The 27,564-nt window shown below is 33.8% G+C and overlaps 1 protein-coding gene across 4 annotated transcripts in view; it reads left to right on the top strand.

The window, feature by feature from the left end:
* FBXL17 (F-box and leucine rich repeat protein 17) overlaps nt 1-27,564 on the top strand; it is a 515,189-nt gene that overhangs the window by 40,942 nt on the left and 446,683 nt on the right. For 3 of the 4 annotated variants that reach the window (XR_010413178.1, XM_045899676.3, XM_045899667.3), the window contains exon 4: nt 1,982-2,113. The exons of the other annotated variant lie outside the window; for it this stretch is intronic. Coding sequence is in view for 2 of the 3 variants with exons in the window: in XM_045899676.3 (XP_045755632.1) it covers nt 1,982-2,113 (132 nt within the window). In the remaining variant the exon portion in view is untranslated. The remainder of the gene's footprint in view (nt 1-1,981; nt 2,114-27,564) is intronic. 4 annotated transcript variants of the gene reach the window in all.

The following is a 27,564-nucleotide window of genomic DNA, read 5'->3' as shown; positions in this document are numbered from 1 at the left end:
AATATGTAGTTGGTTATAGTGTGGCCTAGATGAAAATAACATAGTGTAACTATATCAGTGCTCCTGGAAAAATAACTGAATTCACATATCATTGCTTTACTTGAAACTAGAACTTGAAAGTTTTATTTAATCATTAAAGTAACATTTATTTTTAAAAAGATGTGAGAAGATTGATAGGCAGAAAAGAAAAAAAAAAACATGCATTACTGCACTAATCAGAAAAAAGCACTGTTAACACCTTGGTGTAATTTCAGTCTCCTTTCTATACACATATGCATGTATGTATATTTATGCATAATTTGTTAATGAAAATTGGATTATATTATAAAAACTTGTGTAAAATTTTCATTTTTGTCAAGTGTGTACTTCATTTTTAATGGCTGTATAATCAGTTTTCTGAAAACACTGTAATTTGTATCTTTAGGTTGTTTTCTATGCTTCACTATTAAAAAAATCCCTTTTGCTAATTTCTTATAGCTAAATCTTAACCAAATACTTTTATTTAATTCCAACAGTTTATTAAAAAATTTATATAGAAAATTCAAAAGAATTTTACAGGGAACACCTATATAATCCACTACCTCGATTGTATAATTAACATCTTTTTTTGTATTTCTTTTAAGATTTTATTTTAATTGCAGTTAACATACAGCATTATGTTAGTTTTAGGTGTACACTATAGTAATTCAGCAGTTCCATACATCTCCCTGTGCTCATCATGACAAGTGCACTCCTTAAACCTCATCACCATTTAACCCATCCCTCTACCCTATAATTAACATTTTAGTATGCTTACTCTATCACATAATCTATCCACTTATCTATCCCTCTGTAGTTAATTTTTTGGTAAAGCTGAGTCATATTTTTTCATTTATGCTGAGTAGCCCTCCAGGAAGTTTTTAGTATTAATTTATACTCTTATTACCGGTGGTATATTGCACACTTCAAATCCTTGCTGACACTGAGTTTTATTATTTAATGTAATTTTTTAGATAATATTTGATATGTAGGTTTTTTCTAAAATTTATTTTATTTTATTTTTTACTTTTTAAGATTTTATTTATTTATTTGACAAAGACATAGTGAGAGGGAACACAAGGAGGGGGAGTGGGAGAGGGAGAGAGAAGCAGGCCTCCTGCCAAGCAGGAGCCCGATGTGGGGCTCAGTCCCAGGACCCGGGACCATGACCTGAGCTGAAGGCAGATGTTTAACGACTGAGCCACCCAGGTGCCCCATAAGTTTCTTATTTTCGCTCTAAAATGACTCTATTCATATGTAATACTCATAAAACAGCATTCATTTATAGTTTGCTTTGATCATCTAATCTCCACTGTAGCTTTTGAAAAGAAATGTATGTAATTTGTTCTTTGTGATACTTAATGGTTTTAATGGAAACATTTTACCTGTTCAGTAACTATTTAAGGTACATTTGGGATTTCAATCAGGAAATCATTAGTCCTTTTGTTTTCAGTTTATGCACTGCCTTTGTAAGTACTCTAAAATATTATCTATAGCATATTCAGACTTTTTTCTTTTTCACAGAGTAGGTGAGCTGATGGAGAGAAATTATTGGGGTAATCAGAAGTAGAAGTAGAGTCTAATGAATTAAATATTCTTTCACTCATTAGACCTTTGTCTCACTTCTTGGACCTTTGTTTTATTCCTTGGAACTGAGTCCCACTAGTGTAACAATATAACTGATTCAAGAGAAATAAAAATGTTAATTTGAGGTAAATGTTAAGGAATCTAGGCATCTTGGGTAGGCATATAGTATGAGGTAGTTGAAGCAAGGAAGTAATTAGAAGATGATAAGGCTTACGTAATACTGTTTTAAGTTATAGATTGCCTACATTCTGTTTTATTAAAAGTAGTTTATATTTAATTTTGGTATGGCTATTTAAAAAAATTATATGGAAATCCCACTAGGAATATGTTATCTTTGTTATTTTCTGAGCATTCAGTCAAATCTCTTTGTTTACAGCTGGGCTCAAAGTGCAGAGAACTCAAAGATATACATTTCGGCCAGTGTTACAAGATCTCAGATGAAGGCATGATCGTCATAGCTAAGGGCTGTCTGAAATTACAAAGAATATACATGCAGGAAAACAAATTAGTAAGTACTTGTTATCATCCTTGTGTTTTTTATTTTGTTTCTAACCTTTGATTTCCTTATAACTTAGCTTACAAATTTTTATCCACTTATTTTGGTGGTTCAGAGGCAAATACTACTTAAAGGAAGAATCCTCTCAAAACAATGATTTTATAAATTGATCCTATAACTCTGTAGGTGCTTTTATGTGGTACTGCATGTTAAAATTCCTCATTACCATATGCTAATATGTTTTTGTCTAAGTTCTGACACTGAACTAACTCACATAAATTGGAAAAAAATATATTTAGTTGCTAAATATAAGTATGTGGTTGTTGTTCCTTCTGATTCCCTAGGGATTGTAATACTTCTAGGTAGAATTTTTTACTTTTAAGGAAGATGTACACATGTTAAATAGAGCCTTTCACTTAGTATGGTGAAAAATGGGATTTAGTAAACTGAGGCAGATAATCTTGGTAGTTATATAGATTTTATATTCTAAGCGCATACATATATAGCTCATTCACACTTAATGTATGATATATATTTAAAACCATTTAATTTTCTTTTATTGAGATATAATACACATACCATAAAATTCTCCCTTTTAAAGTGTTACAACTCATTGGTTTTTAGTATATTCACAAAGTTGTGCAATCATCATCACTAATTCTAAAACAGGTTCATTATCCCCAAAGGAACTCTGTGCTCATTAGTTGTCACTCTCCATTCCACCCCCCTTCCTCCAGCTCCTGGCACCTGGTAATCTACTTTCTGTCTCTATGGATTTGCCTGTTCTAGGCATTTCATACAAATGGAATTACATAGTATTTGGTATTTTGTGTCTGGCTTCTTTCACTTAGCAATGTTTTCAACATTCATTCATGTAGTAGCATGTATCAGAGCTTCAATCTTTGTAATGATTGAGTAATACTCCAAATCTTTTAAATTTTGATGATAGGTACATAGTATAAGTTAACAGAAAAAGTTGTCACTAGGGAGGCACTAGTAGATTTCTTAATGTTGAGAAATAGTATATTTAAAATGTAGGCAAGGTGGTGTTGCATATTTACAAAGGAGACCTGCTATTTAATTGTATTTCCCAAATAAAGAGATTTTTTTGTTGCCCCTTGGAATTAGTTTACAAAATTTGATAAACATATCTCATAAATTAATATAAGTTTTGAAAGGTCTCTAGAAGTGTCAGCACTTCAAATGAGATAATGCTACTATTTATTTATTTATTTGAGAGAGGGTGGGGGCAGAGGGGCAGAAGGAGAGGGAGGGAGAGAATCTTAAGCAGGCTCCGTGCTCAGCACTGAGCTGGCCGCGGAGCTCGATCTCTCAACCCTGATATCATGACCTGAGCCAAAATCAAGGGTCTGACACTTAACTGACTGAGTCACCTAGGTGCCCTAAGATAATGCTACTTTATTATTTTTTAAAATACTTATTTATTTTTGAGAGAGAGAGAGCACAAGCGGGGGAAGGGGAAGAGGAAGAAGCAGGCTTCCCGCTGAGCAGGGAGCCTGATGTGGGGCTGGATCCCAGGACCCTGGGATCATGATCTGAGCCGAAGGCAGACGCTTAATGACTGAGCCACCCAGGCGTCCCAATAATGCTACTTTAGCAGAAGATTCCAGTTAGAAAAATCAAAGCACTATGAATTAAAAATAAATGCTTTTGTTACTCTATAGAATAATATTTGCAAGTAGAATTATATTTTCTTCTGAAATTATATAGTAAAAATCCTTTACATTTAATACAAATTTAACAATTTCTTTTAAAACAGCATGATCTTGCAGAATGAATAAGGTCTTCTGGGTCAGAGAGAGTGAATTTTTTAAACCTGGTATTCACTCGCTTGTATTGTGATTTTGGGGAAGTTACTTAAGCTCTGTGAACCTCCTCTGCAGATAGGATTATTAATACTTGTGTTTTTGAAGGGTGTACCTCTGAGAATTAAATGACAGTGTCCTTAAATTGTATAATATAAACTCTAACCCATAGGAGGCACTAAAAAACTAGTAATTTTTATGACATTCTGTCTGTATTTGTCATCTTTGGTTTCCACTTTATACTCAAGATAAATTGAAGGATGGTAAACCCAACTTAAAATTTTTATATTCTTCACATAATGGGAGTATTTGTTGAGTAGTTAGTATTTGTTTCCTTGTTGAGTAAACACAGAGAAATATTTTTCTTAACACATGAAAATTTTTAGTCAGTAGTTTCCCAAAGGAATTAACTGTATATGTTTTGAAGGTTCTACTTATGTTCACATTTGTTTTTCCCTAATATTGTGGTCCATTAAAAAGATGTTATATATGGGCGCCTGGGTGGCTCAGTTGGTTAAGCGACTGCCTTCGGCTCAGGTCATGATCCTGGAGTCCCCGGATCGAGTCCCGCATCGGGCTCCCTGCTCGGCGGGGGGTCTGCTTCTCCCTCTGACCCTCTTCTCTCTTGTGCTGTCTCTCATTCTCTCTCTCAAATAAATAAATAAAATCTTTAAAGAAAAAAAAAAAGATGTTATATACTTAAATGCTAAGGGAATCGGTTTTGTATGTAGTATTACTCAGTGAACATTTGATTTCATTGGAAAGTTGAAGTAGTTTTAAATCTTAAAGTTCAGTTCAATAAAGTTCCTTCAATTCAAGGTTCTAGAAAGGGGAACTTAGAATCATTTGAGCTCTTTGCACTGAGCAATTGAATTATTAACTATCCTTCTATAGGAGCTTTGCTCTGTAATTTTAGAATTTATGAAATAATGAGAAATATTTGAATTCTTACAAAGTTGTAATTTTAAGTAGTTCCGTTATTTTCATTCTGAGAACTATTATTAGTCCTTTAACAACAAATGTTTTATATGGGGTGAATAGAAATAGTCTGGTTAAAGGCAAATAATATTTATATACTTTTATATATTTATAAAATTATACTGCATATGTAATAATAGGCAGGAAATATCACTAAACATCACTAAATAGGAAAGATTTTTTAAGTTAACAACCAACAGAGATATTTAGGAGAATGCTGTGTCTGGAAGGATGCAAACAGAATTTGACCTGTACAGATATCGATCATTAATGAAATTATTTTGCTAATTCTCTTATTATATTGTATCTTCTCAAGAGTTTTAGAGCTTGGTTGTATAGTCTAAAAATAATAATAGCATAGTGTTTCTTTAAAAGTGTATCAAATTGACTGTTTTTATATATTGGTAGTATTTGTTGACTATTATATATTGGCAGTATTTGAGTATACGTATTTTTCATATTCTATCTTGGCCTTTAGATGGCAGCATTGTCTTTGTATATTTCAGTGACATAGCTTTTGTGTCCTTGATATAACTATAAAGATATAATGCTTGTACATAGTTTCTGCAGGTATTATGTTTTATTTTTAATTTATGTCCTTTAGATGGGTTTAATAGGAAAATTTCTTTAAAATTTTTGAAATATTAGTTGCATCTAGAATGTTACAAGATAAACTTGCTATTTTACACAAAATAGAAAGCTATTTGAACATTCTTACTTGTGGCACCGATTTAAGTAAGATAAACTTTAGGGGAAGGATTCCTGTGTGTGTTAGAGGGAGAAGTTTTATTCAGGTGGAAAGTGAGGACAATGACTTCACATTTTAAGACTCAGTGAGTTATGGTGAGGTAAAGCATTGAGAGCTTACATGTAAAATCTTCCTCAACAGAAAATGGATTTCTGTTTCAGTCATTTTTGAGTGAGACAAGTACCATGCTCCTATATGAAGTATTTTGTATTTGCTATAAATCTGTTGTATAGACTTTAGAAATAGATTTAAAGAATGCAACTATGGTGATCTTCTAGCTTATTGTATACAACTATCTCCCTTCTTCTGGTGATAGCTTTTATATCACTTCTGTGTAGTATTGGCTACAAAGTTATTATTATTTTTTTTAAAGATTTTTTATTTATTTATTTGAGAGAATGAGAGACAGAGAGCATGAGAGGCAGGAGGGCCAGAGGGAGAAGCAGACTCCCTGCTGAGCAGGGAGCCCGATGCGGGACTCGATCCTGGGACTCCAGGATCATGACCTGAGCCGAAGGCAGTCGCTTAACCAACTGAGCCACCCAGGTGCCCGGCTACAAAGTTATTTTTAAGTCATATTTTGTTTGTGTGTATAGTTATTGATGATCTGGATATGTCTTTAAGTATATTCTCTTTGCTTTTTTACTCTTCTTGCTCCAGATTCTGCTTCTTTACTAAAATTTGGACAGAGAAGCTCTTTGGGCATCTTCTTATTCAGTTGTGATGGGGTCAGATGGATTATCTGTCAATTATTATTCAACCTGACATTTTAAAGTACTACGATTTTATAATTTATTTAAAAAATAGCTTCTGTGTGGGTCAGTATATTTTATTTAGATCTGTATTTAGTCTTTTTTTTTTTAAAGATTTTTATTTATTTATTGAGAGAGAGAGAGCATGAGAGAGAGGAGGGTCAGAGAGAGAAGCAGACCCCCTGCTGAGCAGGGAGCCCGATGCAGGACTCGATCCTGGGGCTCCAGGGTCATGACCTGAGCCGAAGGCAGTTGCTTAACCAACTGAGCCACCCAGGCGCCCCTAGTCTTTTTTTTTTTTTTTTTAACACCTTCTACTCTATAGAGTTGGGTTGTGAACTAGTATAAGTTTCTGAATTACCAAGAAAGTAGTAATGTATTATGTGGATGCTAGTACACATAATGTATTTTTAATAGATTTTTAGAAAGTTTTAGGGAAGTGATAAATGTTTCCTGGTTAAAACTTGATGTCCTGAAAGTTAATTGTGAACTTTTTTTGTTGTTGTTGTAAATATTTTATTTATTTGACAGAGAGAGGGAGGGAGAGAGAGCACAAGCAGGGGGAGCGGCAGGCAGAGGGAGAAGCAGGTTCCGTGCTGAGCAAGGAGCCTGATGCAGGACTCGATCCCAGGTTCCTGGGATCATGACCTGAGCCGAAGGCAGACGCTTAACCGACTGAGCCAGGCGTTCCTCTTTTTCAATCTCCTGATGAATTGTTACTTTATTAGTTTTATAATTACATGACATCTCATAGAGTTCTTTGGCTGTTGCCATGACATTTTTTATGATGTTGTTTTTTATTGTTTCTCATTTTATTATATTTTTGGAGGCTTACATGTATGAATTTATCTCTTCAGGCCTCCTTATAGGCTGTAATAAGCATTTTGAGGGGTGATTGAGGCAAACATCCTATTTGAGTTGAACTAAATTCAGTTCATATCTTGATCCTAATGTTTCTTACTCAGGTGACTTGGGTTAGTTATCTTAACTTTTGTGCTTTCATTTCCTTGTTTGCAGAAAGGATATAATGCTACCTCAAACATGTTCTTATGAGCACCAGACTAAATGAGATTTAGAGGTAAAGTACCTAATGTGTTTTATGGTCCCCAAAATAGGAAGTCATCAATAAAGGTTACTTTACTTCTTCTTCCTTCCAGAGTTTACTTTCTGGAGTCTACCAATTTGAATTGGGCTGTCACTGCCTAATATTACCTACTGTATTCTGATTTCACCCTTTAGCTATTCACAGTTTCATTCCTCTTTGCTGCTTGGTGTGATTTGAGGTTGTTGCAGCAGCTAAGTAAATACACTGGTAGCCATGTTATTATCATCAACTGGTGTGTAAGGTAAACATTTGCATCAGAATTTAAATAGCAGTAGCTAATTCAACATTATATTAAGGCTTGTGTTTCCTGATTCTTTTGCTTTTCAACTTAGAATTAATATATTAAGGGATTTAGTCCCCCTCTTCCCATCAATTCCCCCACTGCATTTCTTCTGTCTTATTTCTCAAACACTCCTTGTGTAATGAATTTACTTGTAATCCCAGACTTAAGTTTTAATTTTCATTTGTGAGGGATTCCCTTTTCTAAATACTCATTTCAACTTCCAGATCTCCTGGGGTAGATATTTGCCTTCATTGTCCCTTACCCTCTTTTTTTTTTTTTTTCCTTTTTTAAAGAGGGAGAGAAGTGGGGGTGGGGGGAAAGGGCGAGGGGAAGAGAGAGAATCTTAAGCAGGCTCTATGCTCCCAGCGTGGAGCCTCATATGGGGCTCGATCTCACACCCCCGAGATCATGACCTGAGCTGAAATCAAGAGTTGGAAGCTTAACTGACTGAGCCACCTAGGCACCACCCTTTCCTCTCTTAATGGATTAGGCATTTACTTACATCCAGAGTGGTAGTTTCCAGTAAACACTGGTGCATGAATGTGGCACTCTAAAGAAGGTGACCTAAAGATACAGAACTTTATCTAATTATTGAATGCTACATTTCAGGATTTTGCTGTCATTTGTTGATATTTAAAAATATTTAATAATTACTTTTTGAGTATAATGTGTCACACAGTATGCAGTTTTACATAATTAATCCTCAGAACCATCATATGAGGCAGTCTATTTTTATTCTATTTTACAGATGAGGAAATTGAGACCTAGAGAGGTTAAGTAACAAGTAAGTGTCAGAGTCAAGATTGTAACCCAGATCTGTTAGATACCCAAATTTCTGTCCTCAAGCCCTTTCATGGAAATCACAGATGGAGCTAATCTATTTGCCTTTTAACCGTGCAGTAATTTCCAAAAGACATTATCCTCCTTTAAAACACTTACTGACAGGTGCTCTGAGACATCAAAGGAAGAAGTTAATTATTAGCATGAGTAGAAAAGCAGCAGATCTTTTTGCTAGGATGATAACTGATTTCAGGGGACATACCAATGGAGACATATTGAAATCTTTTCCAGGAAAATTAGTAAAATTATCAAAGGAAAACTGTTTTAAAGATGGCATTTAATATTCATCTTAATCCTATATGAATATGAACATAATTAACTTTAATAGTAGAATTGCCTTTTACTTTGTAAAATCATAGTATTTTATATATTTTGTGAAATTTGTATTCAGAAGCTAAATACCATTTCATTTTTGTCCAGATTTAAAAGAAATTTGAATGAATCAGTGAACTGATAGCTTTCTACTCTGTTCCTTAATGTTGTTTCAGATGTTCATTCAGTTCATTTAGTATTTGAATATCTAACATGTGCCAGCCTCTATGAGAAGTGTTGAGAAATTAAGTTATACTGCTAAAGGGAGGAGATCCCTGTCTAGTTAGAAAGTGCTATGGAAATGCCAATTACAAAAGTAGTTACTTATATAAGAGATAAGAGAAGAATCTGGAAATCCTGTAAATAATAGGTGACATTTGAAATGGGTTTTGAACTATATATAGTGTTGTGATGATTATGGTGCAGGTGACCATTTTTTCGGGTGATTGCAATTGTGGGAAACAGTACTAACAAAGACAAGACACTGGGGGAAAATATGTGGAATGTTTAATATGTTGTAGGTGTTAAAGTAAGATTAGTTTTATAGGCAGGGCAGGGGGAACTGTTCATATTTGGGTCTGTAAAGGAAGGTTGGGATCAGGATAAGACTTTTGAGTGTCATGCTAAGGAATTTGTATGTTTCTAGGTAATGGGGATTATAGCATGGGATTTCAGCAAATGTGAAATGTGATCAAATTTTGGGATCTTGTATTTTTTTTTAATTTTGAGAAATTAAGAAAAATACAGAATACCAAAAAGAGTGATAACATGTATATGCCCATTACACATTGATAATTGTTTAACATTTTGTTAAATTTGCTTCTTTTTGAATTAATAAACAAATAAACTTTAAGTCTCTTGTCTTGCTCCCCATGTCATTCCTACTGTCTCCTAGAAACAACTACTATGCTGACCTAAAATGCTTTAAAAATTAAAAAGAAAACTTTAACATACATAATAGATACCATGAACAATATAGTCTTGTTTAGTTTGTAGTTATATATAGTTTATATCTGATGTCATAATGTTAAATATCTGTTCTAAAAAAGTATTTATCAGCATACAGTTTGCATTTTTCCTTTTTTTAACAAAAGATTTTTTTTATTTGACAAAGAGAGAGAGAGCACAAGCAGGGGGAGCGGCAGGCAGAGGGAGAGCGGCAGGCAGAGGGAGAGCGAGAAGCAGGTTCCATGTGGAGCAGGGAGCCCCATGCAGGGCTCAATCCAAGGATCTCAAGATCATGACCTGAGCTAGTAGGACGCTTAACTGACTGAAGCACCCAGGCGCCCCTGCATTTTTACATTTGAGTTGTTTTTTTTTTTTTTCCTCTAAAGATTTTATTTATTACTTTGACAGAGAGAGAGAGAGAGCACAAGCAGGAGGAGTGGCAGGCAGAGGGAGACAGAGAAGCAGGCAGAGGGAGAAGGGGAAGCAGGCTTCCCGCGGAGCAGGGAGCCCGATGCAGGGCTCCATCCCAGGACCCTGGGATCATGACCTGAGCTGAGGGAGGACGCTTAACAGACTGAGCCACCCAGGCTCCCTTAAGTTGTTTTTGACATCCAGCTATAATGAATATGTAATTCATTCTTTGTAACTGTTAGTATTCTATATAGGTATATATCTCCTGTTTATCCATTCCTTACTTACTGGAGGACACTTCTATTGCTTCCAGTGTTTTACTGTTAATAGGCAGTGTTGCTGTAAAATCCTTGTGGATCCTGTGCTTATCTGTAAGAATTCTCTAGGATCTATACCTAGAAGTAATTAACATATGTATATTTTCAAATTTTTACTACATCATGCCAAATTGCTCTTCATGAGTAATTGAAATCATGGTTTGCAGGTTTATCTTGATAGATTGTCAACTCTTTTGAGGGCAGGGAGTATCTAGTATTCTTTTATCCATTCCCCCTCATCATGCACATAATAGACTTTCAATAAATGTTGGTTTAGTGACAGATGGATTACTACTGAATTGAACATACTTTTAAAATGTATTTTTTCAAGTATTTTGCGAATATGCTTTAAAAAGAAGATGGATTTAAGTATATAAATAAAAGCTTGAAAAATAGCTTAAAGATTTCGGAGTCAATTTCTGACTTCTCACATAAGTAAATTTCTTTGATCTAGATACTATATTAGTGATACCATTCTTTATATATCAAATGTATCCAGCCAAAGTCATTAATATACTAAAGGAGTATTTTCTAGGATGGTTTCTTTTAACAACATGCAGTTCTGAGCCACTAGAATATAATTTATATTCTTGTCAGAATTACATGGACTTGTACATTCTTACTGTTAATAAAATTAGTTTTATTTTGTTGAATGGTATTTGAAAGACCCACTTTAACTAAAAGCAAAAGTTATTTGGCAGACAAAAATTTGAAAAACAAAGTTAAAATGTTATTTGGCAGATATTTCAATCTGAAGAATAAGTATGTTTTTACTCATTATATATTCTTTGCTAGAGCTTATCCTATTTCTTTTTAATCTATTGTTATCTTTTTCCTGTGGGTATCCTTTCTTTTATGTTTTTTTAAATTACTTTCTCTTTTTAAAAAAATCATAAAAATTTTATTGAGTTTTTTATTTTAATTCCACTATAGTTGATATACAATGTTATATTAGTTTGAGGTGTACAATGAGGTGATTCAACAATTCTATACATTACTTAGTGTCATCAAAAGTATACTCCTCTGGGTATCTTTATCAGGTATTTTGGTAAGAACATAAATGAATTGTATTCCATCATTTGAAAGGCATAGAAAACCATAAAGAGTGTGATCCCAGGGCCTGGAATTGAGCCCTGCATCAGGCTCCCTGCTCCGCGGGAAGCCTGCTTCTCCCTCTCCCACTCCCCCTGCTTGAGTTCCCTCTCTCGCTGTCAAATAAATAAATAAAATCTTAAAAGAAAAAGAGAGTGTGTGTGTGTGTGTGTATTTTGTGTGTGGTGTGTGTACTTTTTCCTTCCCTGTGTACCAGTGTGGCATGGAGGACAGGCAGTGAGTTGGATAATATCCAAAGAATTTTTATTCAAAATGCAGTAATTTTTTGCCCAGCATATTTACTTGCCTAATTGTATTAGTTTAGTAAAATTAAAATTAGTTCACAAACTTGGGACTTATCAAGTGATGATAGGAGTTGCTCAAATGCAAATAGCATCTCAGGAGGAAGCTAACCTATTATTAAAAGTTCCAATACAGATATTCCAGTGTTGACAATGCAGAATTTATTATGGTTAAAAATGGGAGACTCCAAATGGTATTTACATAGTCTTAAAAAAATTTTTTTTCTGGATGAAACTCTAGATTACTAAAAATATCCAGCTTGTTTTGGGTTTAAAAGTTATAGTTGGTAGGTTATTTCTAGTGTTGCAATTCTTTTGCTGGTGTTATTTTCCACTTACATATTCTTTACTTTAGATATTATTTTTTTTTAAAAAGATGTAATTTTTGTTTACTTTCTTTTAGCACCTCATGTTTAAAAAATCAAAGATTTGGAGCAAATCAAATTATCTCTCAGATATAAGTGTGAAAGTGCCCTAGGGTTTGTGCTCAAGTGTTGGTAACAGGAGATAGTGGATTGAGATAAAGAGCCTAGTCATTAGACTTAACAAATAGAAATTTTATAGCATTGGATGGCATTGGGATCCTGGGAGTGCATTAAGCCTGTCATTTATGAGCACATGTTCTTCAACTATCTTTCTAGACTGTCAGTCTACAAGTAAGATGTATTGTTTGGATCTAGAGAGAAGTTTTGGTTTGCGTTTTTTTTTTTCCACAGTAATGAAGTGCTAAGGTCTTAGGATATCCAAGACTGAGTCCCATTTATTATTTTAGTGGTTAAGCTTAAGGGGAAAAGAATTAGTGGGTTCAGTTTTATTTTTTGTTTGTATTTTTAGATTTGCCTTTCTGAATATCATTTACAAACTGTAGTTGAATTTGGCTACCAGGTGATAGGATGCTTTTCTAGCATTTTTTTTTACAGTTATTATCAAAAAGATAAGTTGTCATAAAAGTGCTATGCCACTTGGGCTTTCAGCAGTGATCCTGTCTTCAGGCAAAAGGTCTGCAGATTGTGATCCTGTCTAGGTAATTTGTGTGGTAAGTACTGTTCGTATTCCTGCTACCAGACTTTGCCCATTCATATTACTGAGGTTGTCTTCCTTTGCTGTCTTTCTTGAAGTTCTTGTTAAAAGTCTAAATATGAAGTTGCCTGCTGGGCAGTAGAAGGATGAATCGTCATGAGAGTATTGGGGTAAATTCTTTTCCTTGGACTGTACCTTCTGGTTTTTAGTAGTTGAGAATTTGAAAAGCCAGATGAAGGTTGTCCAATTTGGTATGTACTTACTTTTTAAACTCTCTTATTGCATCTTATTTGTGTAGCCACATCAAATTTAGATCACAGAAAATATCAGTATAGTATTTTTCTTTAGTAGCTACTGTATTTCACTATTTTGGGTTTCTAAAATATGATAGAAGTGGATTACTTCAGGGGAGTTCTTGGCGATAGAAAATTTACAGTGTCTATTACCAGGTTTTCATGGACTGTTTTTGATTTAAGCATAAAATCTAGATCTTTATCATTCACTTTAATATAGTATATAAATGGATATATTGACAATGTGTAATTCAAAGAAAAATAGTTACAAATCAGAGTCTTTCTAGTTGAACTACATTTGGGTGATTATTATCTTTTACTGAGTATATCTTTGAGAAAATAAAGAGGAAGTAGTTTATTTATGTTCATTATTGCTTAAATGCCTATCTGAATGCACACAGATTGTAAAATTATTTGCATGATGTTATTTTAGCTTTTTATTTTGACTCATCTGAGAACATGGTAGAATTAGGTTAAGTTTTGATTTGTAGATTCTCTGAATGGGGAGTCAAAATATATTTCCAGTCTTCTTACTAGGTTAATGTTAACTTTAAATATTTGAATATTACCTTGAGTAGTTTGATATTTCATATGTTTTAAGGTGTTGCAGGACATAATTTTGTGCACATGTACATGCATCTCTACTGTTGATGTATTAATAAGTATTTTTCTCATTATATATAATTGTGGGCAGTTCTATTATGTGATCTAGTATATATTCCATAAATTACAGTTGTTTTAAGCTTATGAGTAAAGAACTTAATGCAAAACAGTGTGAAAGGTAAAGATATATATTCTACTGAATTCAGTCATGACCTAAGACATTTCCAAAGATTGACCTTTTATTTTTCACATACACAATCCAGGAATGCTCTTGATAAAATACTATTTTTATCATTTCAGAAATCTGAAATGGCTAACTTCAAGGAATTTTCCAGTTACTAATCTCTCTTCTCATTACATTCTTTTCTATTTACTCTTCATTTTTTATCATCTTTCTTCTAATGTTTATATGTTCAAGCTCAGTTAAATATTATTTTTTGTCAAACTTAAAGAATTCTACCACATTTATTACTTTCTCGTATACTATTAGCTTTTCCTGTATTTTATAATTTCTTATTAATCCATTGATACCTTGTTGTAAGTTTCAAGGCCTTAGTTTAATCATGTAATCTCCTTGTAAATGGGAATGATAATGTCTTTTTTTCAACATGTAGTTAGTATCTGACCATATTGTCAGTGTTTTATCTAAGTAGATTTTAGGAGTTCTTAAAAATTAAAGGTCTTCTACATAAAAATCGTAAAGTTTTTGAAAAGGACTATTCATGAAAATGAACCATTCTATACTCAAGTCCTTTTGATTTGGTTCTGGAAAAATTACTTTTGTGACAAGGAAGAAAGCTGTTAAAAATTAGCATTTTTAATGAGACACATGTCAGTAACTTTTTAAAAAAAGCTTTATTTATTTGACAGTGCGAGAGAGTGCAAGCGCACAAGCAGTGGGAGAGGCAGAGGGAGAGGGAGAAGCAGGCTCCCTGCTGAGTAGGGAACCTGATGTGGGGTTCGATCCTAGGACCCTGGGATCATGACCTGAGCTGAAGGCAACTGCTTAACCAACTGAGCCACCTAGGTGTCCCCACTTGTCAGAAACTTTAAAGATGATTGTTTATACTTTGGTATGTATATATAGTGTAGCTTTTAGTACATATGATTCAGTTTTTATTAGCAACTGAATTGGTGAAATGTGCTTTATTCTGTAGCAGTGTCAAATGATTCTTCATTAGTGTTCATACCAGAAGAATGTCAGTGATAGCTTGAGGAAGCAAAATCCCAAAGAAGTCTGAACTCTTCAAGAATTAAGTAGTTTTCAGGAAATGATTTCTTAAAAGTGAACATTGAAACCTGTGTCTTTAAAATTTTTTTATTGCTAATTTCATTTCTTAGTTTACATCCCATTGAGGATATTTGACTTTAGTGCTTCCACCATGCATTTTTTCCCTGCTTTCTGACAGCTCTAACAAAAATCTCTCCAAGACTGCTAGGAATTGTGTTTTTTTTTTTTTTTTCTTTTTAAAAACTTTAATCACTTGTTCTTGAGAAGATGAAAGTTATCAAGTTGCTTCTGTGGGTGAGTTTGTTTAGAAGAGCTTGATTTTATTGTTGCAATTAGAAAGAGATAGATGAAATATAATATTTGATAAATATCTTGGTTGCTTGGTACCAACAAAATGCACCAAGCAAATCTGGTATTAAACTTAGTTAGAATACTGATGTTGCATGGTTAGAGATTAATATACTATGCATAAATGACACTGGCAAGTATTCTTTCAAAAATCCTTTTTTTTAAAATATTTTTTTAAATATTTTATTTATTTGACAGAGAGGGAGAGAGAGAGCACAAGCAGGAGGAGTGGGAGAGGGAGAAGCAGGCTTCCCGCAGAGCAGGGAGCCCGATGCGGGGCTCGATCCCAGGGCCCTGGGATCATGACCTGAGCCGAAGGCAGACGCTTAACCGACTGAGCCACCCAGGCGCCCCTCTTTCAAAAATACTTTATGTAAAAGTCTTAGTTCTTAATTTCATAAACTGATTCCATTTATATTATTATCTTTTTGTTCTTTAAAATGTCCTGATGGTTTTATAGAGTCAAAAACTGGGGAAAGAATAACCAAAAAGAAGCATAAATAAGCATTTTACTAGGATAATGCAGTTTGTATCTTCCTTTTCTTGGAGATTGAAGTGGCATTTGGAAAACTTAAGGAAAAAAAAAATAGGCAAGTATTTGGTCAGCCAACTGTATTTTAACCTTGGATTAAATTGTGATTTTTCAATCGAGAAGTGATATCTTTTTCTAGTATGCCTAGATGGCTTTCGGCTGTAAAGTTAGTCCAAGCATATAGGAGTCATCTCTGTTTCATATATTAAAGTGTATTTAAACCAGTCATATTTTCTAATTTTCTTTACATTATGATATTTTTTGATTACAAAGTCAGAGTCAAGAAGTTTTTTTTTTTTTTAAGAATATACTTGTGCAGACTGCTGATCAGTATAAGAATAGGAGATATTTCATGTATAATCTTTTCCATAGTGGTAAATCATTTTCACTCCAGTGTATGCATTTGTCTAGTGTCACAGGTTAATTCTTTAAATGTTTGTGCCTTTCTCTTTTCTTTCTATTAAAGCATACCTTTCTCCAGCTGTTGTAGAAACTAACTTCTTTCAGTTATTATAATCAACTTATAATCACCTTAACGCTTACCTCCCATCTTTGAGATTCTGTATTTACACATGTCTAATTATTTATTTGTTTTTATGCATTATAATATTAAAGATGCATTAGATTTGCTTGCATATGTTATTGATCATGCACTTTCTTCTTTTTACCTTACTTTTAAAAAGTTAAGAAAAGTCCTGTTTCTTAAAAAAAAATGATGACTTAACCTTGAAAGTGATCTTAAAGGCTTCCAAACTTGCTTCCTATAAATCCCTTTATTGCATGCCTAATAATGAGCTATCCATCCTTTTGCATGTGTGTGGAGAAGGTTATTTATTGATGAATACTCAAGAACTCATGCAATATTTTGATGACAGTTGAAAAATTACTAATAGAATGGTGCCCAAATGATACTTGACCAGATTTTTCTTCTTTCTAGCATTTAGAATTATTAATGTCCTTTTTTAAAAAAAAGATTACATAAACTTAGCACATGATTTAGACATGACTAGGGAAACTTATTCTAACACCAGATTAATATGAGAATCTAATTTAACAATGGAAATGATTGCTTCTTGTGAATATGTGCATTGTTTTAGGAGATCTTTACATTTTTAGGTGGTGTATGACAATATCCACTAAATCATGGTCCCCATAAAACTTTTGTGGTTTCATTTACTATTAACATGCTCATTGACAGCTGGCCTTTACTAATCTCACACTATGGGTTTGAGACTTTTTCCTTAAAGCTTTATAGTTGAATTACAATACAGTTTGTCCTTTGTTTTCTCCTGGAAAAGGATTTAAACAAACTTTCTATTGCACTTGTTGAATATGTATTTCATAGTAACCACCATGAAGTTTGCAGCATTTAAGAAGATGAAGAGGCAAAGATAAAAGATACACATTCAAGAATGCTTGGTTTCACAGTTGCTGCATAATCCTTTCTGCCGTCATTGGTACCCTAACCCTGTACCTACCAGAACAAAAGAAACTGAATTGGAAATTATGGGAGCTGGGGAACATTCAGTTGGCAGCCCATCGCATGGCCCATAGGCGTTGTCAGGTCTCAGTTTGATGCCCTTTATTCTTTCTGACAGATGTGAGGTAGGGTCTATGAGGGGGAAGTCATTACTAGAGAGAGGGCAGTGTCAGATCAAAAGTAACCAGTGATCAAACAAGGTAAAGGGCTGTGGAAAATAGGCTCTCTTTCTGGCCTCAACACCTGCCTGATCACTGAAGGGAATAGTCCTTATGTGTCAGGGAAAGTTGATTTTCTTTGATGTACAGTGAATTAGGAGTCAGAATGGAAGCTTAACTGGAGTACAGAAGATTTTTACTTCCTAGTTCTTGGGCAATATGGGTGTTTAAATTTTTTACTTTAATTATCTAGAAGTTATAGAAGTCATTCTCTGTTGAATAAAATATTAAAGTTTTCCCATATTAACTTTATTAATACTAATATATTTAGAGGTAGTACTAATAAACAAGTTTTAGTACAGTATTGAACAGGCTTTAGAAGTCACCAAACTCTTCTTTCAAGCATGAAGCTTTAATCAGAGCATTTGTATAATTATAATAGTGAATACAAAGTGGAGAGTGCTAAGCTTGGCACATAGTAGGTCACTGCATGATAAAGTTTTGGAAGTTACCTTGCTAAGTAATCTCAATAAGTTTGAATTAACTCTTTCTCTGTAAGTGCTTATTGTTATATTTTCTCTTAAGGTAACCCTTTCTAATCAAGTCAGTTGAAAGAAAATTTAAAGAGAATCTCATTGAGGTTTTGTATGTATGGTTCTTTTTCTATGCCCTTTCATCTTTAGACAGCATATGACTAATCCAGAAGAAGGATGCTATTTTTATCTTTCATTAGCTTGCTGTGTTGATAAATTGACAATTGAGACATATTTCTAAAAATTTCAATTATGTTTTCCTTTACATTAATCGCAAAGATTTAATCTCTACTAGTTTTCATCGTCTCAACTTTCAGTTTTTTAAATACTGCTGAATTTCATACAATTTATAAGTAGTTAAGTCATTTTGTCCTCAAATTCTAGAAATAAGATTTTTTTTAGAATTACTGATTTTTGAGTAAGAAGAATAAAGAGTCTTAGTGCCTCAGCCTTTTAAAAGTGATTTTTAATCTAATAATTTGTCTGACTCTACATCTTTTCATGAACTCTTATATTTGTTTTTGATACTCTTAGATAACCTAAATCTTTCTCCTTTATACATTTAGAGTTATAAAAGAATGTAAAATATCATATATATTATGTTGTATTACCTTCATATTAAATTAATATTTGGCTTCTAGGCTACTCTTAGCTATAAATATATTTTATGCTTGAGAAATTTCAGAATAATATATTTGAGCATACTCCTAACTACTGATATTTCTGATTTGGCTTTTAAACAAACTTTGCTTATAAATTATCATAAATATGTTTAAATTTTTTTAAAGGAATTTGACTTAGGAGTTCTTTTTATTTTTTTTAATAAGATGTATTATAATTTTTTATTTTATTTTATTTGGAATAAAATGTCTTATAAGTTAAGATTCTGCATCTAGTCCTGCAGCTTTTTGAAATTTAACAAGTTTTAGTACAGATGCATCACACATTTAAATACAATTAGACTCATTTTTTTACTTTTTAAAAAATTATGTAAGTTTTAGGTGTACAGCAGTATAACATTTTTAACATGTTTGCCCTGAACAGCCTCCGAAGGACTGCAAATTGAAACCAATATGATAATGTTACTCTGAGTTAGGGAGGAGAATAATTTTGGTTGGAGACTTGGTTCTTGAGAACATTTCTCCAGTCTCCCCTTCATTCTGAATATTTGCAAAAAGGATTTGAGTGTGCTGATATTTTAATAATATTAAGAAGAAACATTTATGAAAAGTAAATTTCTGTAAGTAAATGTCCATTGTTTTTTCAAAAGGGACCTCAGCAACATAAAATTTTACTAGTCATAATCTTTGGTTTATGGCATACTATCATAATTGGTCCATGAGTGATCTTATTTTCTTATAAAAGTTAATTTATCTAAAAATTATTTAACATTTACTCAAGAACCTCCTGTCTTAAAGTAAGAACTAGTGTATTGCCAGTAACTTTCATTTACCCATGTATTCCTCCCTTTTCTCATCTCTGACTCCCCTTTATAGGTAACTAGAAGTAACCACTATCCTGAATTTTATGTTTATCATTTTTCCCATTTTGTTACATATGTATATATGCCTGAACAATAAATAGTTCAGTTTTTACTTGTTTTTAATCAAGTAAATTTCTGAAGAGGTCATTGATGAACTGGTAAAAACAGTGCTTTCTCAAATATTTTAATGTATTATTTAAGAGTAATCTAATTTAGTCAGTTAATATAAGGAAATACCTTTCTGAACTTAAACTTGATATTATTTACATTCAATTTGTGATATAGTCTCTGGTGTATTTTCATGTTACTTTAGATATTTTGATTAAATGTATAATATCTATATGTTGGTCCCTTACAGTTTGCATCTTTCATTTATAAATGATACTTATAAAGAAGTCTTTTCTTAGTTTTGATTTATAGCAATTGTAGCAATTTCTGTGACCTGATGTACAGGTTTGAAAAGTTCCTCTTCTAGGTGATAGAGGTAGTTGGTTAGGAATAGCTAAATAATTACCAGTTTGGTATGGAAGTAAGTGAATTTTAAGCTTACCAAATGACTTTATGTTTTACTTATCAGTTTATCAGTGTCATTAGTCATATAATAAATCCAACCATTGCCATTTTTCATAGGGATAAAGTGATTGAGCTAAATTTCTCTGATTGCTAGATATACTGTTGATTTAAAAACAGCTTTTGGGGGCGAGAAAAATTGTATTAAATATTTATATTGATTTTTAAGACTTCCTGTGATTTCAGAGCTACTAATTTGCAGAAAAGCATCTTTTTTCCCCCCCAGTGTAGTTCATTAGGTTGGTTTGTAAGTAAGTATTGGTCTGATACACAAGTTTTGGTGAAATCAAATCAAACAGCAAATTTGCTTGACTACAGGTGGATTTTTCTCAAGTTTCTATTTTTTAATATGTAGTCCTTGTAAAATAAAAATATTCATATTACCTTCATGTTTTTGGTAATCCTTTGGAAATATGGTTGATTATACCTAAGAATACTCAGTATTCAGAATGGCTAATGATTTGCAAATATATTGAGTGAGCTCATTAATATCATTGGAGAGCAAATTAGCACATTTCAACTTTGATTACAACAGATTTTTTTCCCTCTTGAGCAAGTTATGATCAATCCCATTTACAAGAATGTAGGATATACGTTTAATTTTTGTACCAGTATTCATTTTTAGCAGATTTTTCAATCCAACTGGAAAGCTCATGCATATTTCTGTGTGTGTGTGTATGCATACATACATATATTTGTATAAGTATATATTTATAAGATAAGGTTGGTGAAGTGACTTCAGATTAATGTAATTGGAATTTAAAAGGGAGATCATTTTTTTCCCTTCTTTATACTGATGAACTATGCTTTTCTTGCTCTATAAAGGAGTCCAAGAAGTTCATTTAGTGAGTGTTGATTCATTTTTTCTCTCCAAGATATATCTTGGTGAGATTGCTTATAAAGGATAAATGCATTGGCAAAAAGCATTTAGGGTTGTAGTTTGAGAAGCTACACATAGTTCCTTCCATTGCGGTTTATTCAGTGTTTTGTAATGTGAGGTACACCTGAAGAAGCAAAACAGTGTGCCCTTGCATGCTTTTTAAAAGAAGTATCACATAGTTTTCTAAACATATAATGGTATTGTTCCTTGTTTTTTCTCAATGTAGACCAGTCACTTGGATGATTTAATGGAAAAAAGTTATCACATGGTTTATAGCAGTCATTAAATACATTGATTTATGATATTTGGGAGAATAGAAGCTAACCTTACAGGTAGAGATTGAAGGTGGAGTGACATTTTATGCCCTAGAAAATGATATGAAAGCTTGGAAATAAATGATGCTGTAGTTTCAGTTGGTATAATTCTGTAAAATATATTCTCTTTGGTTTCTTTATGGTTAGTAGCTACATGGATCAATTAAATTTTTTTATAAGCCCTTGGGGCACCTGGGTGGCTCAGTCAGTTAAGTGTCTGCCTTCAGTTTGGGTCATGATCTCGATCCTGGGATCGAGCCCTGCATCGCGTTCCCTGCTCAGTGAGGAGTCTGCTTCTCCCTCTCCCTCTGCTCCTCCCCCTGCTTGTGCTCTCTCCCTTTCACTCACTCACTCTCTCAAATAAATTAAAAAAACTTTAAAAAAATAATTTTTTTAAGCCCAATATCATACTATTCACTCATTTATTTTTAAGCATTTCTTGAGTACTAATTATAATACACAGCACTGTGCTTCTAGACCCATTTTTGGGGGGTCATGCCAGCCCATTTTATAGTAACTTTTAAGTAATATGAGAAATTTCTTTGTATCTTGTATTTACCTTGAAAGAACCTGCTGCAGAGGAAAGTAATACCCCTTGTCAAAGCCATTGCTCCAGGGCCTGTACTCTTAACCTTTCATATGTTGAATATTACATTTTAAGACTAAGAATTTGAAAATTATGGCATCTAGATAATATTTTATTTGCTAATAATCATAACCCTTGTTTTTTATCTTACCTAATTAAGATGAAATATTTTGAAGGTTAAAATTAAAGGAGCTTTTATTATATAGTATAAAACATGTATTCATTACAATGGCTTGTTCTGCTAGTTTTTTTTTTTTTAAGATTTTATTTCTTTATTCGACAGAGAGAGAGCACAAGCAGGGGGAGCTGCAGGCAGAGGGAGAGGGAGAAGCAGATTCCTCGCTGAGCAGGGAGCCTGATGTAGGGCTCGATCCCAGAACCCCGGGATCACAACCTGAGCTGAAGGCAGATGATTGACTGAGCTACCCAGGTGCCCCTCTGTTAGTTTTTTTAATTTAAAAATTTATTTTTTATTTTATTCATTTTTAAAGATTTATTTCTTTCAGAGAGAGAGAGCAAGAGAGAGAGAGCATGGGAGGAGGGGCAGAGGGAGAAGCAGACTCCCCGCTGAGCAGGGATCCCGCTATGGGACTCTATCCCAGGATCCTGGGATCATGACCTGAGCTGAAGGCAGATGCTTAACTGACTGAGCCACCCAGGCGCCCCTTTAAATTTTTTTTAAATTGAAGTTTTGTTAGTTGTTTAAAAAGATATTTTGCTTTAAAAAGATTTTGTTTATTTATTTGAGCGAGAGAGAATGTGAGAGAGATCATGAGCAAGGGGGAAGGGTAGAGGGAGAAGCAGACTCCCTGCTGAGCAGGGATTCCCACTATGGGACTCTATCCCAGGACCCTGGGATCATGACCTGAGCTGAAGATAGATGCTTAAAGGACTGAGCCACCCAGGTGCCCAGGATATTTTGCCTTTTTTTTTTTTTTAAGATTTTATTTATTTATTTGACAAATAGAGACACAGCGAGAGAGGGAACACAAACAGGGGGAGTGGGAGAGGGAAAAGCAGGCTTCCCGCCGAGCAGGGAGCCCGACATGGGGCTCGATCCCAGCATGGCCTAAGCTGAAGGCAGACGCTTAACGACTGAGCCACCCAGGCACCCCAATATTTTGTTTTTAAAGAAAAACTTGTTTCATTGAGCCACAGTAGTACTTGGATAATATAAGGTTGCAATACTTAAATAATTAAATATAATGAATTGAGTTTTGGCATTATTCCATTGAGTTAATGTTTTAATTATTAGGATATTTATAAGGACATTGTTAACTATATCACATAGAACCCTCCCTTATGAGAACTTTCAGTTAAATATTCCCCTTGGTCATAGTACTAGTGAAAGCTAGGCTTCTGAGCAGTTGTTTTCCTTTATTATTTTATTACTGTGAATTTTATAAAAGACATTTTGGTTTACTTTCCATCTCTACTTTGGCATCTTAGAAATCAAGAAACAAATTAGTAATTAGTAATTCATCTAGGGCAAAGCATTCAGGACTTTTGTCCTTTTTTTATAGAGTAACTTTTATTTTTAACCCTTATTTTCCGTTGCCTCAGTTTTTATTTCTACCTTTTTTTCTTGTAGGGTTAAAGTTTCCATGAACTGCCTCAGTTCCTTTTTGGAAGAGGAGGGATATACCTGAATAACAGAATTACTTACCTAAGCACACTTTTCATGTTAACACTTACCTTCTTTGAATAGGCAGTTGTGGTATAATGGGAAAAGCTTTGGAGCTTGAATTAGGAAGATATAGGTTTAAATATTATCTGTATCCCTTAGTTGAGTAACCTTGAGCCAGCGTTTTTGAGGTGGTTTTCTTGTTTGTAGCATGTATAAAAATATTACCTTAGGTAGCTTATGTACAAGTAGTAGCCTCATGTTAATGATCAATAAGATTTTTCCTGTAGTCATTTATCTGTCAAGTTATTGTTAAATATTAAAAGCTGATCATAATTTAAAAAATATTTGGGGGGCTCCTGGGTGATGCAGTCAGTTAAGCATTGGAGTTTTGATCTCAGCTTAGTCTTGATCTCAGGGTTGTGAGTTCAGGCCTCGCATTGGCTCCATGTTGGACGTGTAGCCTACTTAAACAAAACAAAACAAAACAAAACAAAACATTTGGGAGGATTCTACAAAATACTGAGAAATAACCCTGTAACCCAGCAATTGCACTACTAGGTATTTACCCAAAGGATACAAATGTAGTGATCCGAAGGGGCACCTGCACCCCAATGTTTATAGCAGCAATGTCCACAAATAGCCGAAATATAGAAAGAGCCCAGATGTCCATCAACAGATGAATGGATAAAGAAGATGTGACACACACACACACACACACACACACACACACACACACACACACACTGGAATATTACTCAGCCATCAAAAAAAGAAATCTTACATTTGCAATGACATGGATGGACCTAGAGCGTATTAGGCTAAGCAAAATAAGTCAGTAGGAGAAAGACAATTATCATTATTTCACTCATATGTGGAATTTAAGAAACAGAACAGGATCATAGGGGAAGGGAGGGAAAAATAAGACAAAATCAGAGATGGAAACAAGCCATAAGGGACTCTTAACTATAGGAAACAATCTGAGGGTGGCTGGAGGGGATGTGGGGGGATTGGGGTACCTGGGTAATGGGCATTAAGGAGGGCACATGATGTAATGAGCCCTGGGTATTGTATGCAACTGATGAATCACTGAACTCTACCTCTGAAACAAAACACTGGATGTTAATTAATTGAATTTAAATAAAATAATATTGAGAAATATAAGAAAAGAGGCCTAAATAACCCTTACTGTCATAAAACAATACATGTGCATGGTTGTGAAATTCTAATAATATAGAAAAGTAGAAAATGAAAAGTGAAAGTCTTTGCTAATCGTTCTGGTAATTATTTCCAAACAACTTAACTTTTAATGAATATACCAATATGTATGCATATATCATTATTTAAAAAATTTATACTACATATTCTGTTCTACAATACTTCATTATTGCTGGATACTTAGGGTCTTTTTTTCCCCCATAACAAATGATAAAGCTGGAAATTTCAGGTTTTCTATTTTCCTATGGGCCCCCCCCTTTTTAAGATTTTTATTTATTTGAAAGAGAGAGCACACGCTTTTGAGAGAGAGCAGGGGATAGAGGGAGAAGGAGAGAGAAACTCAAGCAGACTCTCCGCCGGGTATGGAGCCCGACTTGGGGGTCAGTCTCACGACCCTGAGATCATGACCTGAGCTGAAATCAAGATTCAGATGCTTAACCAACTGAGCCATCCAGGTGCCCCACTATGTGCCCTTTTTATGATGTGTTGTTGTTAATTTTGATTAAACCAAGAAGAAGCATGTCTTCTCTACATATGGCTTTTAATTTCCATTCATAATGTTTTTGTGGTTTCTTTTAAACAGTGACTCTTTCATCTGCTGGAATTTTCTGAGACCATCAAATAGTTTAACACCTGGAGGCAGAGATAAGAATAAACAAGGTGCTTTAAAAATAATTGATACTCTATACTCAGTCATGTCATTAAGGAATGTATTTTTCTTGCGAAAAGTAACTGATGCTTTCCTTTGGGCCAGGCCAAAGGGACACATTGTGACAGACCTCTTGAGGTTTACTCTTACCAAGAGTTTTGCAGAAAGGCAGCTTTTGTGCCAGACAGATATGGACTCCAATTCTAGCATTACCAGTTTACACGTTGTGGATTCCTTATTAAGCACTTAAATATTTTGGGAGATTGGATTCCTTTGTTTATAATTGGAGATGATACCATCTGTTTTGATCATTGAGAAAATTAAATGGACTGAGATATAGTATATGTAAATTGCCCAACAAAGCATCTTGGCATCATGAAATAATAGTTTTTTTCATGTTAACTTCCCAACTGCCATATCCCTTCTCTCTCTTCATGACCAGAGAAATTGGGCAGGAAATCATTGCTAGAGCTTTGCTGGTAGTGAATACTTTTGTTACTGAACAGCTTGGCAAGGAGGAGAGGTAACTGCTTTATGTATTTGAGAAGAGTTCAGTGAGCCTTTCATCTTGGGGTGAATTCTGCAAGAATCATCTTTAACCATTAGTGTTTATTTTTTAAAACTCTACCTGTCCTTTTTACTGGTTTTGTATTTTGTATTCCTAGTAACATATACAATTGTTATTCTAGTTGATTTTTTTTTCTTGGGTTCCTATGATTTTCTTTGTCATGAATCTTCATTCTTAGAAGTTAAATTCTCTTACTATTTAATGGGAAATACTGAATTCATTAAGTTATGAGGTACATCATACCATCTATAATTCATTTGATTGCAAGAAAACCTCGCTCAACTTGCTCAAATAAGTTTATTGACTCATGACTGAACTGTGTAGAAGTAGTTCAGGCTTTCGGGTTGATTTGATTCAGTGTCTTTTACAGTTTATTTATGGAACTGGTTCTTTTGACTCTTACTTTCTGCTTTGCTGTCTTCAATCTCAGTTTGGATCCACTTATAGTTCAGAGATTATTGACAACAATTCCTAAGTACATTTTGTGTGTGTGTGATCATTAATTCCTTTTTATTGCTGAGTATGTTATACTCAATTTGATGTTTGGTACAAAATGTAAACATACAACAATTTATCCTCTCACCTGTTAATGGATATTTTGGTTGTTTCCAATTTTTTAACTGTTGTACATAAAGCTGTTATGAACATTCATGAACAAGTCTTTGAATGGACAAAGGCTTTCATTTGTCGTTAGTAAATGCCTAGGATTGGTATAACTGGGTTATACAGTAAGGGTTTGTTTAAATTTTACCTTGTGAGAAACTACCAGAGTTCAACGAAGTGGTGTTCTGCTGTTTTATGCTCCTTCCAACAATGTTTGATAGCTCCTCGCCAACAGGTGGTAATGTCAGACTTTTTGATTTTAGGTATTCTGATGGGTGTGTGGTGGTACCTTACTGTAATTTTCATTTGCTTTTCCGTGATGTCTGATGATGTTGAACACCTTTTTACGTACATTTTAGCCATTCCTGTCTCTTCTTTTGTGAAGTAGCTGTACAAATATTTTGCCCATCTTTTTTTTTGTTTACAAATTTGGTTTTATCGAGTTATAAGAGTTCTTTATATGTTTTGGATGCAAGTTACTGTATCAAATATATGCACTCTGATTACTTTTTGTCTGTCTTTTCATTTCCTTTCATTTTCTTTTGAAGAGCAGATTTTAATTTGGATGAAGTCAAATTTATCATTTTTCCCTCAATGGTAAGTGCTTGTGTAAACTCTTTGCCTAGTGTCAGCTGTTTTTTTCTCTATTACTGTGTACTGTGCTGCTCCACTAGGGTGTGAACTCAGTAGGAGTAGGGAGCTTCTCTGCCTTATTCACGGATGTATCCTCTGCCTAGAAGATTGCCAGGCACATGATAGCTGCTCTAAAGTAATTTTTGAATGAGTGAATTTTTTTGGTCTCGTAAATTAAAAAATTTTAGCCATTATGTCTTACTCTCTTCTGTCTTCTGTATTT

Source organism: Mirounga angustirostris, unplaced genomic scaffold (assembly GCF_029215605.1).
Source record: "Mirounga angustirostris isolate CCGP_5_RB_7025 unplaced genomic scaffold, mMirAng1.0.hap1 SCAF_7, whole genome shotgun sequence".
In the NCBI taxonomy this organism is placed as follows: domain Eukaryota; kingdom Metazoa; phylum Chordata; class Mammalia; order Carnivora; family Phocidae; genus Mirounga; species Mirounga angustirostris.
This window is presented reverse-complemented; position numbering and strand designations above follow the sequence as displayed.